This window comes from Poecilia latipinna, unplaced genomic scaffold (assembly GCF_001443285.1).
Source record: "Poecilia latipinna isolate Pla-1442-1.1 unplaced genomic scaffold, P_latipinna-1.0 Scaffold2247, whole genome shotgun sequence".
NCBI lineage: Eukaryota > Metazoa > Chordata > Actinopteri > Cyprinodontiformes > Poeciliidae > Poecilia > Poecilia latipinna.
In genome coordinates, this window is record NW_015114863.1 from 78,158 (window position 1) to 89,773 (window position 11,616).

At 47.7% G+C, this 11,616-nt stretch overlaps 1 protein-coding gene and 1 long non-coding RNA gene across 2 annotated transcripts in view; one reads left to right on the forward strand and one right to left on the reverse strand.

Annotated features, from left to right (window-relative positions):
• The window catches only part of pik3c2b (phosphatidylinositol-4-phosphate 3-kinase, catalytic subunit type 2 beta), a 36,343-nt gene extending 25,259 nt beyond the window's left edge, over positions 1–11,084 (reverse strand). Inside the window, exons 1-15 of the mRNA XM_015018204.1 lie at positions 10,729–11,084; positions 6,153–7,005; positions 5,152–5,252; positions 4,516–4,676; positions 4,209–4,329; positions 3,412–3,523; positions 2,970–3,049; positions 2,831–2,894; positions 2,603–2,749; positions 2,451–2,484; positions 2,184–2,379; positions 1,839–1,961; positions 758–925; positions 423–537; positions 197–339 (exon numbers count right to left, since the gene is read on the reverse strand). Of these exons, the coding sequence (XP_014873690.1) occupies positions 197–339; positions 423–537; positions 758–925; positions 1,839–1,961; positions 2,184–2,379; positions 2,451–2,484; positions 2,603–2,749; positions 2,831–2,894; positions 2,970–3,049; positions 3,412–3,523; positions 4,209–4,329; positions 4,516–4,676; positions 5,152–5,252; positions 6,153–6,983 (2,396 nt within the window). The 5' untranslated portion in view covers positions 6,984–7,005; positions 10,729–11,084. The remainder of the gene's footprint in view (positions 1–196; positions 340–422; positions 538–757; positions 926–1,838; positions 1,962–2,183; positions 2,380–2,450; positions 2,485–2,602; positions 2,750–2,830; positions 2,895–2,969; positions 3,050–3,411; positions 3,524–4,208; positions 4,330–4,515; positions 4,677–5,151; positions 5,253–6,152; positions 7,006–10,728) is intronic.
• A 291-nt stretch (positions 11,085–11,375) lies between these two features.
• LOC106936947 (uncharacterized) overlaps positions 11,376–11,616 on the forward strand; it is a 3,398-nt gene continuing 3,157 nt past the window's right edge. The window contains exon 1 of the long non-coding RNA XR_001422267.1: positions 11,376–11,550. This is a non-coding gene — a long non-coding RNA (uncharacterized LOC106936947). The remainder of the gene's footprint in view (positions 11,551–11,616) is intronic.

An 11,616-nucleotide genomic window follows, 5' to 3' on the forward strand; every position in this document is an offset into this window, starting at 1 on the left:
TATCAGTGTGTGTATCAGTGTGTGTATCAGTGTGTCAGTGTGTGTATCAGTGTGTGTATCAGTGTGTCAGTGTGTGTATCAGTGTGTGTATCAGTGTGTCAGTGTGTGTATCAGTGTGTGTATATCAGTGTATCAGTGTGTCAGTGTGTGTATCAGTGTGTCAGTGTGTGTATCAGTGTGTCAGTGTGTGTCTGACCAGTGGAAGGCCTTCTTCTGCAGGACGTCCTGCAGCCGGATCTGGCTGATGGTGTCCAGCCTGCTGAAGTCGTACTGAGGACAGAAGTCAGCAGGGGGCGGTGTGCTGAAGATCACCTCAAAGGAGGAGGTGGGGAAATCCACCTGGGGACACACAGGTGAGGCGTCACGCCGTCTGGCTACATCGTCAGGAGGAAGGTCTTCACCTGTCCAGGTGTGGTTCTCACCTGCAGGATGACGCTGTCCGGCTGGCTGAAGTTGGGAGAACTGGTTCTGGCGTTTCCGCTCCTCCCTGGCGTTGATGGCCACAGACCCAGCAACTTCCTGCCGCACGTCAGCACACTGCACACACACACATTAAGCACACACTCATCAGCACACACACCTCCACCTGCCATCAGCAGGTAGATTTACTGAGTGACCCGTGACAGGAAGCTTAGTCCCTTCAGTCTAAATGGCCGTTTCCATGGTGACAAGCCCAACAGAACCAAGTAGGGAGCTAATATCACATGTGAACCGAGGTGACCAATCAGAAGAGCTTCCTGGGAGTCATGTGACTCACTGTCTGAAGTTGAAGAGCGGCATGGTGACCCAGCCCAGAGGCTCCGTGCTGCGCCGCTGCTTGCCCTTCTCCTCGGCTCCTCCAGGGGGCGGTAGAGGGCTGGCGTACAGCGTCACAGTGAGCTGAGACTCCCGGGGCAGCTGGGTAATCTCCACTGGGAAACACACCCTGAGGGGCGAGGGGGTTAGGGAGAGGTCAGAGGTTAAACTGAAGGATTAATGGATAGATATAGCTGAGTATCATCAGCATAACGGCAGACATTATGATGTCTGATGATGTTACCAACTGGTAATCTAATATATATTAGATTATTTTATTTTAGAGTTTCAATTGATTATTCTGATGATTAATCGGACAAAAAATTGGAACATTCTGCTAATTTTTCTCTTTAAAAAATTTAGGAATACATACAAAATGCAAACAATTAAAGTCCTTTTTTTAAAATAAGAAAATAAACATTCTACTGCCTAAAATTGGATTCGTTAGGCAAAAGCTTGATCATTTGTAACAAAGGATGCATCTCCAGATAAAAATACGGTTTTGGATTAATAAATCTAATTAAGACATCTTCGATGGCTCTTTGAAGAATCTTGATGAGCTACAACATTTAATTACCCTTTGGGATTAATAAAGTATTTTTGAATTTGAATCTAATTGGACAGCAAAAGATACTCAGTACGATTTTCTTTGACAGAATTTGAACCAGATGAAGCTAAAAATGCAACTTGATGAGTTTTGGGTAGAACATAATTACAGACAAAGAAGCAAATGTTTAAATTTTTGTAGAGTTTTAGCTTAATTAGTGCTCTGTGATGTTCTTTGTTCGATTACTTCAATAATCGGGCTTTTGTTTCACCAGGAAAATCTAGTTGAAATTAAAAATCTCTTTTACAAGAGAATCCTGGCCGAGACTGGCGGCAACACAGCACAGAAGAGCGAAGTGGCCAAGCACACAGCCCTGTGGCACACCTCAAGTAACCCTGAAGATTCAACTAACTGGGATGTGTGAACCAATCAGATTTAAACAAGCCAACAGAAGCCGGACCAGGTGAGGCTGTGATGTCACGGCTCAGGTGCGTACCTCTGGTCCCACACCACCAGGTGGAACAGGTATTTACTGACGGCCTGTTTGCTGGTGTGCTGCGGCGCGCAGAGCTCTTTCCCTCCATGAGTCAGAGAGCAGGACAGGAAGAAACCCTCGTAGCTGACCAATCAGAGAGCAGAACACACATGATGTCATGATGAGTTCATGAGCAACAGGCCAGGTGTACTATGCGCACATTTTCAAAAAATATTAAATTCTCAGAATCATCTCTGATCCGGTCAGAGAACATTTAATCTTTCTATGGTTTAACAGAACCGACCCACCAGCTGCAGAACCAACCGAGCTACAGGAAACCTGATGCAACCCAGAGAGCCGCCGTACCTGGTTGCCCAGGTGATGGGGATGCGATGGGCGGCGTACACGTTGAAGGACAGCACATTGGTGACGAGGCCGGCCTCCTGGACCGGCGCTGTGGCGCTCCGGCTCTGCGCCGCCGTGTGGAAGTTGGCGTTAAACGTGCTGCAGTACAGCTCCACCAGGTCCAAGATGGCCGCCGTCAGCTTCTCCACCACCGACTCTGCAGGAGGAGAGGAGAGCTGAAAGAGGTTCTGCTGCAAGAACTAACCGAATCACTGGTTCTGGTCGTACCTCTGTTCTCCCGCAGCGACAGCACTGATGCATCCTGGGAAACAGGAAGACGTTAAACTTCTGAGTGTCTGCTACAGAACAGGCCGCAAGAAGGACAGACAAAAACAGAGCACCAACCTCTGAGAGGGCCTTAAAGGGCTTTAACCGCTCACCTTCAGAACCTTGGGCTGCAGGCGACAGGGGCATGCTGGGAGCTGGTTCAAGGCCGCTGTCACATCTGGCGTTTCCACGGCAGCCAGCGAGCTGCAGAGCGCCTTCACTGATTGGACGAGGCGCTCCACATGCAGGAGCAGCTCCACCTTCAGAGAGCGACACAAATAAGAGTGTGTGTGTGTGGTCATGGTTATTTTTATCTTTCAATATGTGTGTATACAGGTCACCTCTGACAGCAGGAAGGACTCGGCCTCGTTGTGAAAGGTGTCCAGCAGCAGAGTCAGAGCCTCCCTGATCAAACACATGGAGACACTTCTTAACGGAGATCGACCAATCAGAGCTATGTGGCCAGGCCCCGCCCCTCACCTGGTGACTGTCTGTTTAATGGGACGCTCCTGCAGTAGGATGCAGTGGTTCATGGAGGACGGCGTGTCATCGTCTTCCTTCTGGAAGGAGAATAAGTCTCTGTCTCTGATTGGCTCAAACAGTCAAAGGTTCACTTCCTGGTTTCAGTGGATCTGAGATCTGATCGGTTAGAACAGAGCTACAGGGTTTGCCGGTTCAGTACCTGCAGCTCACCTGCAGGGGGCGGAGTTCTGCTCTGAAACTGGATAATTTTTAAATGACAGAAGCAGGATGTGTGACCCGGTTTGTTTTCCAGAACCCGGCGTTTGTTCCTGCAGCCTCTCAGCTGATTGTTTCATTTCCTCTTAGACCAAATTTTGTGTGTGTGTGTGTGTGTCTGTGTGTGTGTGCGTGCGTGCGTGCGTGCGTGTGCATGCATGTGTGTGTACGTGGGTGTGTGTACCGTGCGAGCCAGGTTGGTGTTGACAGCAGATCTCTTGGTGAGAAACAGCCGAATGTCCCAGTCAAACTTCAGACACTGTTGGACAAACTCCAGACCGGCCAGAGTCTGAGAGCTGAAGGACGGACAGAGGGACGGACAGAGGGACGGACAGAGGGACAGGTGGAGACAGAGAAAGGGACAGCATCAGTTTTATTCAGAGTTTGCAATATTTGGGTTTTTCCTCCAATTTACTGTGATCTCTGTTTATCATGGTCTCCTCAAATCCAAACTTACAGAAAAATTTACACGGATCCACAAAAAACCTGGCCCGGATTCCTGCCAGAATCCTGAGAGAAACCGGCCCGGATCAGTAAATGGTTCTTCATGAGTTACTGTTTCAGAGCAGGAAGTTCAGCTGCTCTTATCTCTCTCACACACACACTTCCACACATTCAGCAGCAGACAGCTGTGCGTGCGTGAGAGAAGACATTTACAGCTGCTTCCTGCTCTGAGCGGACCGGAACCAGAGATCCAGAAGAGGAACAACATCTGGGAGCAGCCGGATCAGAACCAGCAGGTCCATCTCCACGAAGGACCAGCTGGTTTCACGATCTTTAACCCGACAAGGAAGTCATGTTATCCTTCAGCTGCTGTGGTTCTGATCGTCTGAGCCCAGATCCGTTCCGGTTTCAGTTCCAGCTTTGTAGGCGACAGAAGATCCACATAACTTTACCACAAACCACAGAACCAGAACCTCCTTTGAGCACCAGGACCAGCTGTTGGACCTCCAGAACCAGCGGTACAGATCCGGTTCTTACTTGCTGAGGAACTCCTCGTGTCCGCAGACCTTCAGCAGGTAGTCGTCCACATCCAGGTGGTCCAGTTGGTCCTGGGTGTAGCACAGCGTCTGGTAGATCAGCAGGTCCACCGTAGACGAGCCTGAGACACACAGACCGGTCCGGTTAGGCTCCGACAGAACCAGACAGAACCGGTTCACGAAGCAAATCATCATGCAAACACCCAGCGTAACCATGGAAACTCTTGTTTAGCTGCTCAGCTGTTCTCCCACAGAACTGCCTCCTTCACTCCAGAACCTGTCCGGTCGGTACTTCCTGGGTTTCTTACCGTCGCAGGTGAAGGTCAGAGGTTCCCTGAACGCCTCGCAGGCCACCGTCACCTTGACGGCTACGCCCAGAGCCTGGTGCAGCTCATCATGGCCGACCGACGGCGACCACACGAAGCCAGCGTTCCTAGAACGGTTGGTGCTGGGGTATGCTGAGCGCAGCCTACACACACACACACACACACACACACACACACACACCTTTTGAGTCTGTATCCTCTAGTTAACAATTAATCAATTACTAAATTAGTTGAAGATTATATCAATAATCGATTACTCCGTTTAATTGTTTCAGGCCTAGTCCAAGTCCACCTTGGTGCAACCAAATCTGCTTTTAATTGTTGTATTCAAACTTGGCTGAATACAAAAAGTGCTTCAAATGAAGACTGACCTAGATCCTGTTTTAATGGTGAGAAAAGACAAAAGATGTTTTCAGTTTTCTTCTAGTTGATAAACTGGATGCGTTTCATTTAACACGGAAAACCTGCAGAAACCATTTGTAGTTTTGGATCTATGATCCGTTTCTAATCTACTTTTATCTCAGAACTTTATTTAATTAAAATAGTTCGTGCTAACTTTGGACACCCTGGTCTGAGCTGTTCCTGGAGAATTACTGAGGAAGGGGAGGAGTCACTCACACATCCAGCATGTGGCAGAACGCTGCCACTTCCTCGTCTCTCTCCTCCGACACCTGGAACAACTCGTATCCAAACCCGTTGGTCCTGGAGCCCAGACGCACCTGTCATCCAATCAGAGCACAGACACCCAGCAGCCAATCAGAGAACAGATTTAATTTTTGGAAAATCTGGATTTGTTTTCCACCAATGCTCCATCACGCACGGTGTGTTTTATTGTCAGAATAAAATTGTTATTTTATGACAATTCCAACATTAAACATAAAATCTAAACTGAAGAACTCTTGTGAAGTTATCTATAGAATGTAAGCATTAGTTTAAATTTTACAGGTGAGACTTTGAACGATTGTGTATTTGGAAGAAAAAAAATCTGATTGAAATAACATCAGATTGAATAAAACCTTTTTCTCATAATTTTAAGGCTGTTTTTCTGGTAAACTTGCATTATTATTGTTATAATATTATGACTATATTTTTATAAGTAAACAAAAATTCTGTTATTGTGGCCCTGTTACTCCACCGTCCATCTCACAGCAGGGATTATTCAAATGAAAGCCACTTTTTATAAATATTTTATATCATTGGTAATTTTCTTACTTTTAGAAAAAAAGTGAGAAAAAAATCAGAAATCAAATATGTTCAAATAATTTTCTAAACCTGTCAGACTGCCAGCTGTGATAAATAAGCAGCTCAGTGATGTAACTTCCTGCTGAAGCTCCGCCTTGTTTCAACCAATCAGAGGCCAGGATGATCATCACCTGAGGTGTGATGAGACTTTTCTCCAACAGGGGGCAGAACTGAGTGGATTGAGCTCAAGTTTAGTAAATATTCCTGCAATGGGGACGCTCTGCTGGATAAACTGGTCTGACTGGTGTTCAACTGGAGGGGAACATGAACTGGGAGGAAATGCAAATATAGACAGGAAGTCCGGTTCATATAAACAGGATATCTGGTTGATTCTGCAGCCAATCACAACTCTGTACCGGGCCGGTCCAGGTTCTTACCGGGTCAGCGGAAACCCTGCGCTGGTTCTTGTTGCTCTTCGCTGCAGGTGTGTAGGTCCTGGGAGGCACCTGTGGGGGGAGGGTCTTACTACGGGCCACGGGCTTCCCTAATTGATCCCCGTTGGTGCGGCGGGCCGGCGGCGCCGGACGACCCTCGTTGAGTCTGGCCAGCGAGTCGTTGATGAGGTCATAGTTCAGCTCCGCTGAGGTCACCTTCAGCTGGTCGCCCCCAGGCTGGAACAGGTTAACGTCCCGGGTGGAGGGCCGGGGGGGCAGCAGGGGCAGCTCCGACCCCGATGGAGGGGGAAGGGGGTGTCTGGGCGGCACGGCGGGGGGAACGTCGTCAGGCAGGGCCGAGCCTTTAGAGAGGAACCCTAAGCCAGGTCCAACCGAGTCGCCAGAACCAGAACCAGAGAACTTCCTGAGCTCCGGACCGTCCAGGATGTAGGGTGTCTCCTTCATGAAGACCCCAGTGGGGGGCGCTGGTCTGGGTGGGAGGGGCAGCGGGAAGTGGGACCCCCCGGGCTGGTTGGGGGAGGAGTCGGGTCCAGAGAGGTCCAGCAGCAGCTCCTCTGAGGAGGTGGGGCGGTTCTGACCCGGCATGGAAGGATCTGGAGTCTTTAGGCCCGTCTGGCTGGGAACGCCGGGTTCTGGGAGGGCAGACCCGGTCCCGGTTCCGGTCTTGTCCTGTTTGAGTCTGGACAGAGCGTCGTACTCCATCTGCAGCGCCTCGGCCAGAACCAGCTCCCTCTGGCTTAGACCCAGAGCCTCCAGAGCGCCCCAGCCCGCCTCGCTGCCCTCCTTCTGGGTTTGGGTTTGGGCCGCAGACATGGCGGCTGCGGTGGGAGCAGATCTGACGAGGAGACGGTCAGAAGACAATCTGGGTTATTAACATCACTCTGACGCAGCTTATTACTGTAAAAACCTTTCAAACATCGAACGTTAGCATCAGCTATTTCATACCTACAAATACTATACTTATTCAGTTTTTACGTAAATAAGTTAGTACATTTGTTGAGTAACTTATTTTTTTATTCTTTTGACTCATTTTCATTTTGAAAGTTGCCGTGATCCTCAGCAGTGACACCTGGTGGTGGAAAAACAAAACTACATTCACTACAGATTCCTGAACTCCGTTGGAGCAGTGTTACTCTAAAAATCTTTCAAATGTGGAAACAATCTTATTCACTACTCAGTTCAGATGTTTTCCATGTTTCCCATCATCCCCTTGAATTTTTAAGCCAATTATTGTTTAAATGTTATCCATTTTCACAATTTGGATTAACTTTTTGTCATACCATATGCTTGTGACATTGGTCATCATATTCATACAATGTTAAAGTAATAACGTAGCAATTTACACACTGAAAAAACAGTCATCTTCATGGCTAGCGTTAGCTTCCTCTAAGTTTTCTTATGTGTTTAACAGTTTAGCATTAGAGGAGCTAAGATTCTTGTTGGTGTGCTGTCCTCTCCACTAGAGAGTTATAATTATATCAACTCTTTACATTAGTACAAACATACATTCTCCATTACGACCAAGGCGGCCATTTTGGAACATGGCCACCTGATATAGGAAACAAGATCAAGAAAATATATATGGTTTCTATAGTTCAAAACATGTAGGCTGTGCTTTGACAAACACATTCATCTAATCTGTGATTTTCGTGCAAAAATATGTTTTACATGGTGGCCATCTTAAAAAAAAGTCAATGTATGATTTAAAATATGTAAAAATATGAATGAATTAACACCAAACACATTAGTCTAATTGCTGGACAACCATGCTGCAGGTGACTTGATCCCTGTATTTATATCTGTTCACGTCTTCCTGAAGCTGTTTATGAACATGTGTCAATAAACAGGGCCTGGACTCTGCTGGAACCAGACCAGAGGTTCTACTTGACCTCTGACCTCATGGTCATGTGATTCTTAAGGGATCAGACTCTGCTTCACGTTCTGTTCAGGGTCTTCTTAGAGGAATCTACTTTCAGTAAGCTGCAGGTTCTGGTTCTAAATAATAAAAAACAGCTGAGCAAATAAATCCGAGTCACCTGAACCAATCACAGTTCAGATTGGTCAGACTCCCAATCTGACCAATCTGATTGGTCAGATTGGGAGTCTGACCAATCTGCAAACAGTCTGACAAATCGTCGCTTTAACGACCCAAACAGCTTGTTTTGTTCATGCATGCACACAACGCTGGAGGGCTAAAGTTGATTCTTTTCCTTCCCATCTGTAGCGGCGCCGCGCTGGAGCCGTTAACAAAATGAAACCAGGAGACTCAGAGCTCCACAGCAGAGGGAAAAATAACAGAAAAATCATTAAGAACAACTCAAAACTACTTTTTCAATCATTCTCTGTGTTGGATGTGTTACACACAGACTCAATGCCATATCAACTGACTGATCTTCACCTTCCACTGGGAAGTTGGGGGCAGGATCTAGCGTGTGTGACATCACGCTGCAACGTGTTTATTGGTTCACTGCTGGCTCCTCAAGGTTATAAAAGTGGAGTGGGAGACATTCACCTGTCTACTTTTCAAACTTGACCTGAATCTGGTTCTGGTTCTGCTGGAGGTTTCTTCCTGTTAAAGTAGAGTTTTCCTCTCTACTGTCGCTACGTGCAAGGTCAGAATGAAGGATTGCTGTAAAGTGAGCTGATGCAGTTTGCTGGGCTCCCTTAGATGGAAAACTGTACAAACTGAACTGATGTGCTGCTTAGTGTCGGAGAGTGAATGAAACCTGTTTGTTTAGTGAGGAACTCTGAGACAACATGCTGGGAATCAGAACCAGGAAGTGACCTCAAAGAATAACAGAAAGAGAAGTTGGTGTGAGTCTGACATGATGGGGGTTTTAACTGCTTTAATTTCCTCTGTTTTTCAGGTTAAGAATGAATGAAATTAATATTATTGAGGTTATGTTGGACTGTCAGACTGAATCAGCTGGTTCTACCACATTCTAAGGCCGCTGATGCTAATCTGAGCAACGGAGACGACAGATAGATCAGGAGAAGAAGAAGCGAGAGCGACCAGTCTGTGTGAACTCCCCGATCAGACAAAAGGCTTTTCAATGAAGCAGAGGGGCAGGATAGTTCGGAACAAAGAGCTGGGCCGGAGTCACATGGCCGAGGTCAAAGGGTGACCCAGTCAGAGGGGGAGGGGCCACAGTCGCAGCCAAACCCCACCCCTTGCCAGATACCCACAAACATCCTGAGGCTCAGACTGGAAACAAGTTCCTGTTACTGGGAACTAAGCGTCATCAGAACCAGGCAGAGATGAGCAATGATCGACAGAGTGGAAGCTAAAGGAACCAAGTCAGTCCGTCCTCTCTGAACACCAAAGCTCTGTTAAAGGTTAAAGGTCAACACAAACTCCTCATACAAGCTGTCAGGCACGGTGGTGGAGGGCTGATGATCTGGGCTGCAGCAGATCTACGAAAGAATGACTGAAAAAGGAAAGACTCAAAGTCCGGGAATGCTCTAGTCAAAGATCAGTCCTCGCAGGATTCAGTCAGTTTTGACAATATATCGGTTCCGGGAAGGAATCGGTTCCAGAATCTGCTCAGGAATCTGCTCTGATCTGCAGGACAAGCCGACGTTTCCTCCAGCAGAACTTGCTGCTGTTTGATCTGCTGAGATGATCTGGTCTCAGAGAACATTCAGCTGTCGGGCCGAAGTCGGACCCAGAGGATCTTCTGGTTCTGCTCTGAAGGAAAGAACTGTGTGGATCTGCAGGCTTACAAGCTCAGTCAGCTGCTGTAACTTCCGGTCATGATGTCATCGCAGCAGCAGAACAGCATGCAGCAGCAACAGGACCCTCACGGCAGAACCTGGAGGTTTTGGACTCCAGAACCAAGACAGACGTTTAGCCGGACCCGCAGGGCATTCCGGGAAAGCTCCATCTGCTGACATCATCAGCTTGATCCGCAGCCTGTCTGTGAGGAACCGCTGGAGAACCACAGCGGTTCCTCAAACCGGTTTCACTCAGCTGGAGAACCGGATGTTCACCTGCTGCACGCTCAGCCAGGTGAGTCGGATTGTCTGCGCTGAGACCGTCCAACCAGATTCCATTCAGACATTACACACTTTACCTGGGCTTCTTTCACCAGCAGAACACCTGAAGATAAAACTAATCCTCATTTTTCGGTGACGTCATATGAATCCCACTCAGTTTGGACCGGAACTTAATCCAAATGTTGCTGATTTTAGATTTTTCTGAAGGTTTTTCCCTCGGAGGGAGAGTGGAGGGTGCGCAGCTACGAGCCTCCTCAAAAAGAAAACCCATTTCAGAGCCTAAACGAGGCTTGGATGTTAATCATTTCGGAGCCGAATTTATTAAAGGAGCCGAGCCATCGGAACCTCGGACGTAATGGTGACCGAACCGCAGACTGGTCTTACAGAGATACCGGAACATTTTTAAATGTCATTTTTGTAAATGGAGTTTGGCTGAAATCCTAAACTCTTCCAGTCTGATCCACCAGTCTGGCCCGGTGGATCAGAGTTCTGATGAATGGACCGGACCCGGCCGTGTTGGTCGCAGAACCTGGGGGCCATATGGACAGGTCCACAGTCTTACCTGTCCGTGAAGCTACGGGGTCCGGTAGGGGCCAGCGGCTGCCATCTTTACTTTCCTCCGGGAATCACATCGATCCAGGCGGAGTAACGGTCAGGAGTCACCACTGCGTCCGGTTCTCCTCTCACGCAGACCGGAGAACAGCCCAGCCGCTGCCCGGGCTCCGGCTCCTGACTCAGGATAAGCAGCAGGCCCGGAGGTTCTGCCCGGTTCTGACACACGGAGAAAGAGGTGCGGACCGCGGGGCGAGGGCTGCTTGGCAGCTGCGGAGCTGGGCTGTCAATACACACTAATACACACTGTGTTTCCGGTTTACCTTTCACAATAAAAGCTAGACACAATCCTGCTGTATAGTTGCGGGGTTATCTACAGGTCCTTCTCAAAAAATTAGCATATTGTGATAAAGTTCATTATTTTCCATAATATAATGATAAAAATTAAACTGTCATATATTTTAGATTCATTGCACACCAACTGAAATATTTCAGGTCTTTTATAGTTTTAATACTGATAATTTTGGCAAACAGCTCATGAAATCCCAAAATCCCTGTCTCAAAAAATTAGCATATTTCATCCGACCAATAAAAGAAATGTGTTTTAATACCAAAAAAGTCAACCTTCAAATAATTATGTTCAGTTATGCACTCAATACTTGGTCAGGAATCCTTTTGCAGCCTTCAATGTGGCGTGGAGGCCTCAGCCTGTGGCTCTGCTGAGGTGTTATGGAGCCCAGGATGCTCCGATAGCGGCCTTAAGCTCATCCAGACTGTTGGATGAGCTTAACTTTCTCTTCATAATATCCCACAGATTCTCTATGGGGTTCAGGTCAGAGAGCTGGCAGGCCAACAGTAACACCATGGTCAGTAATACCAGTGGTTTTGGCCCTGTGAG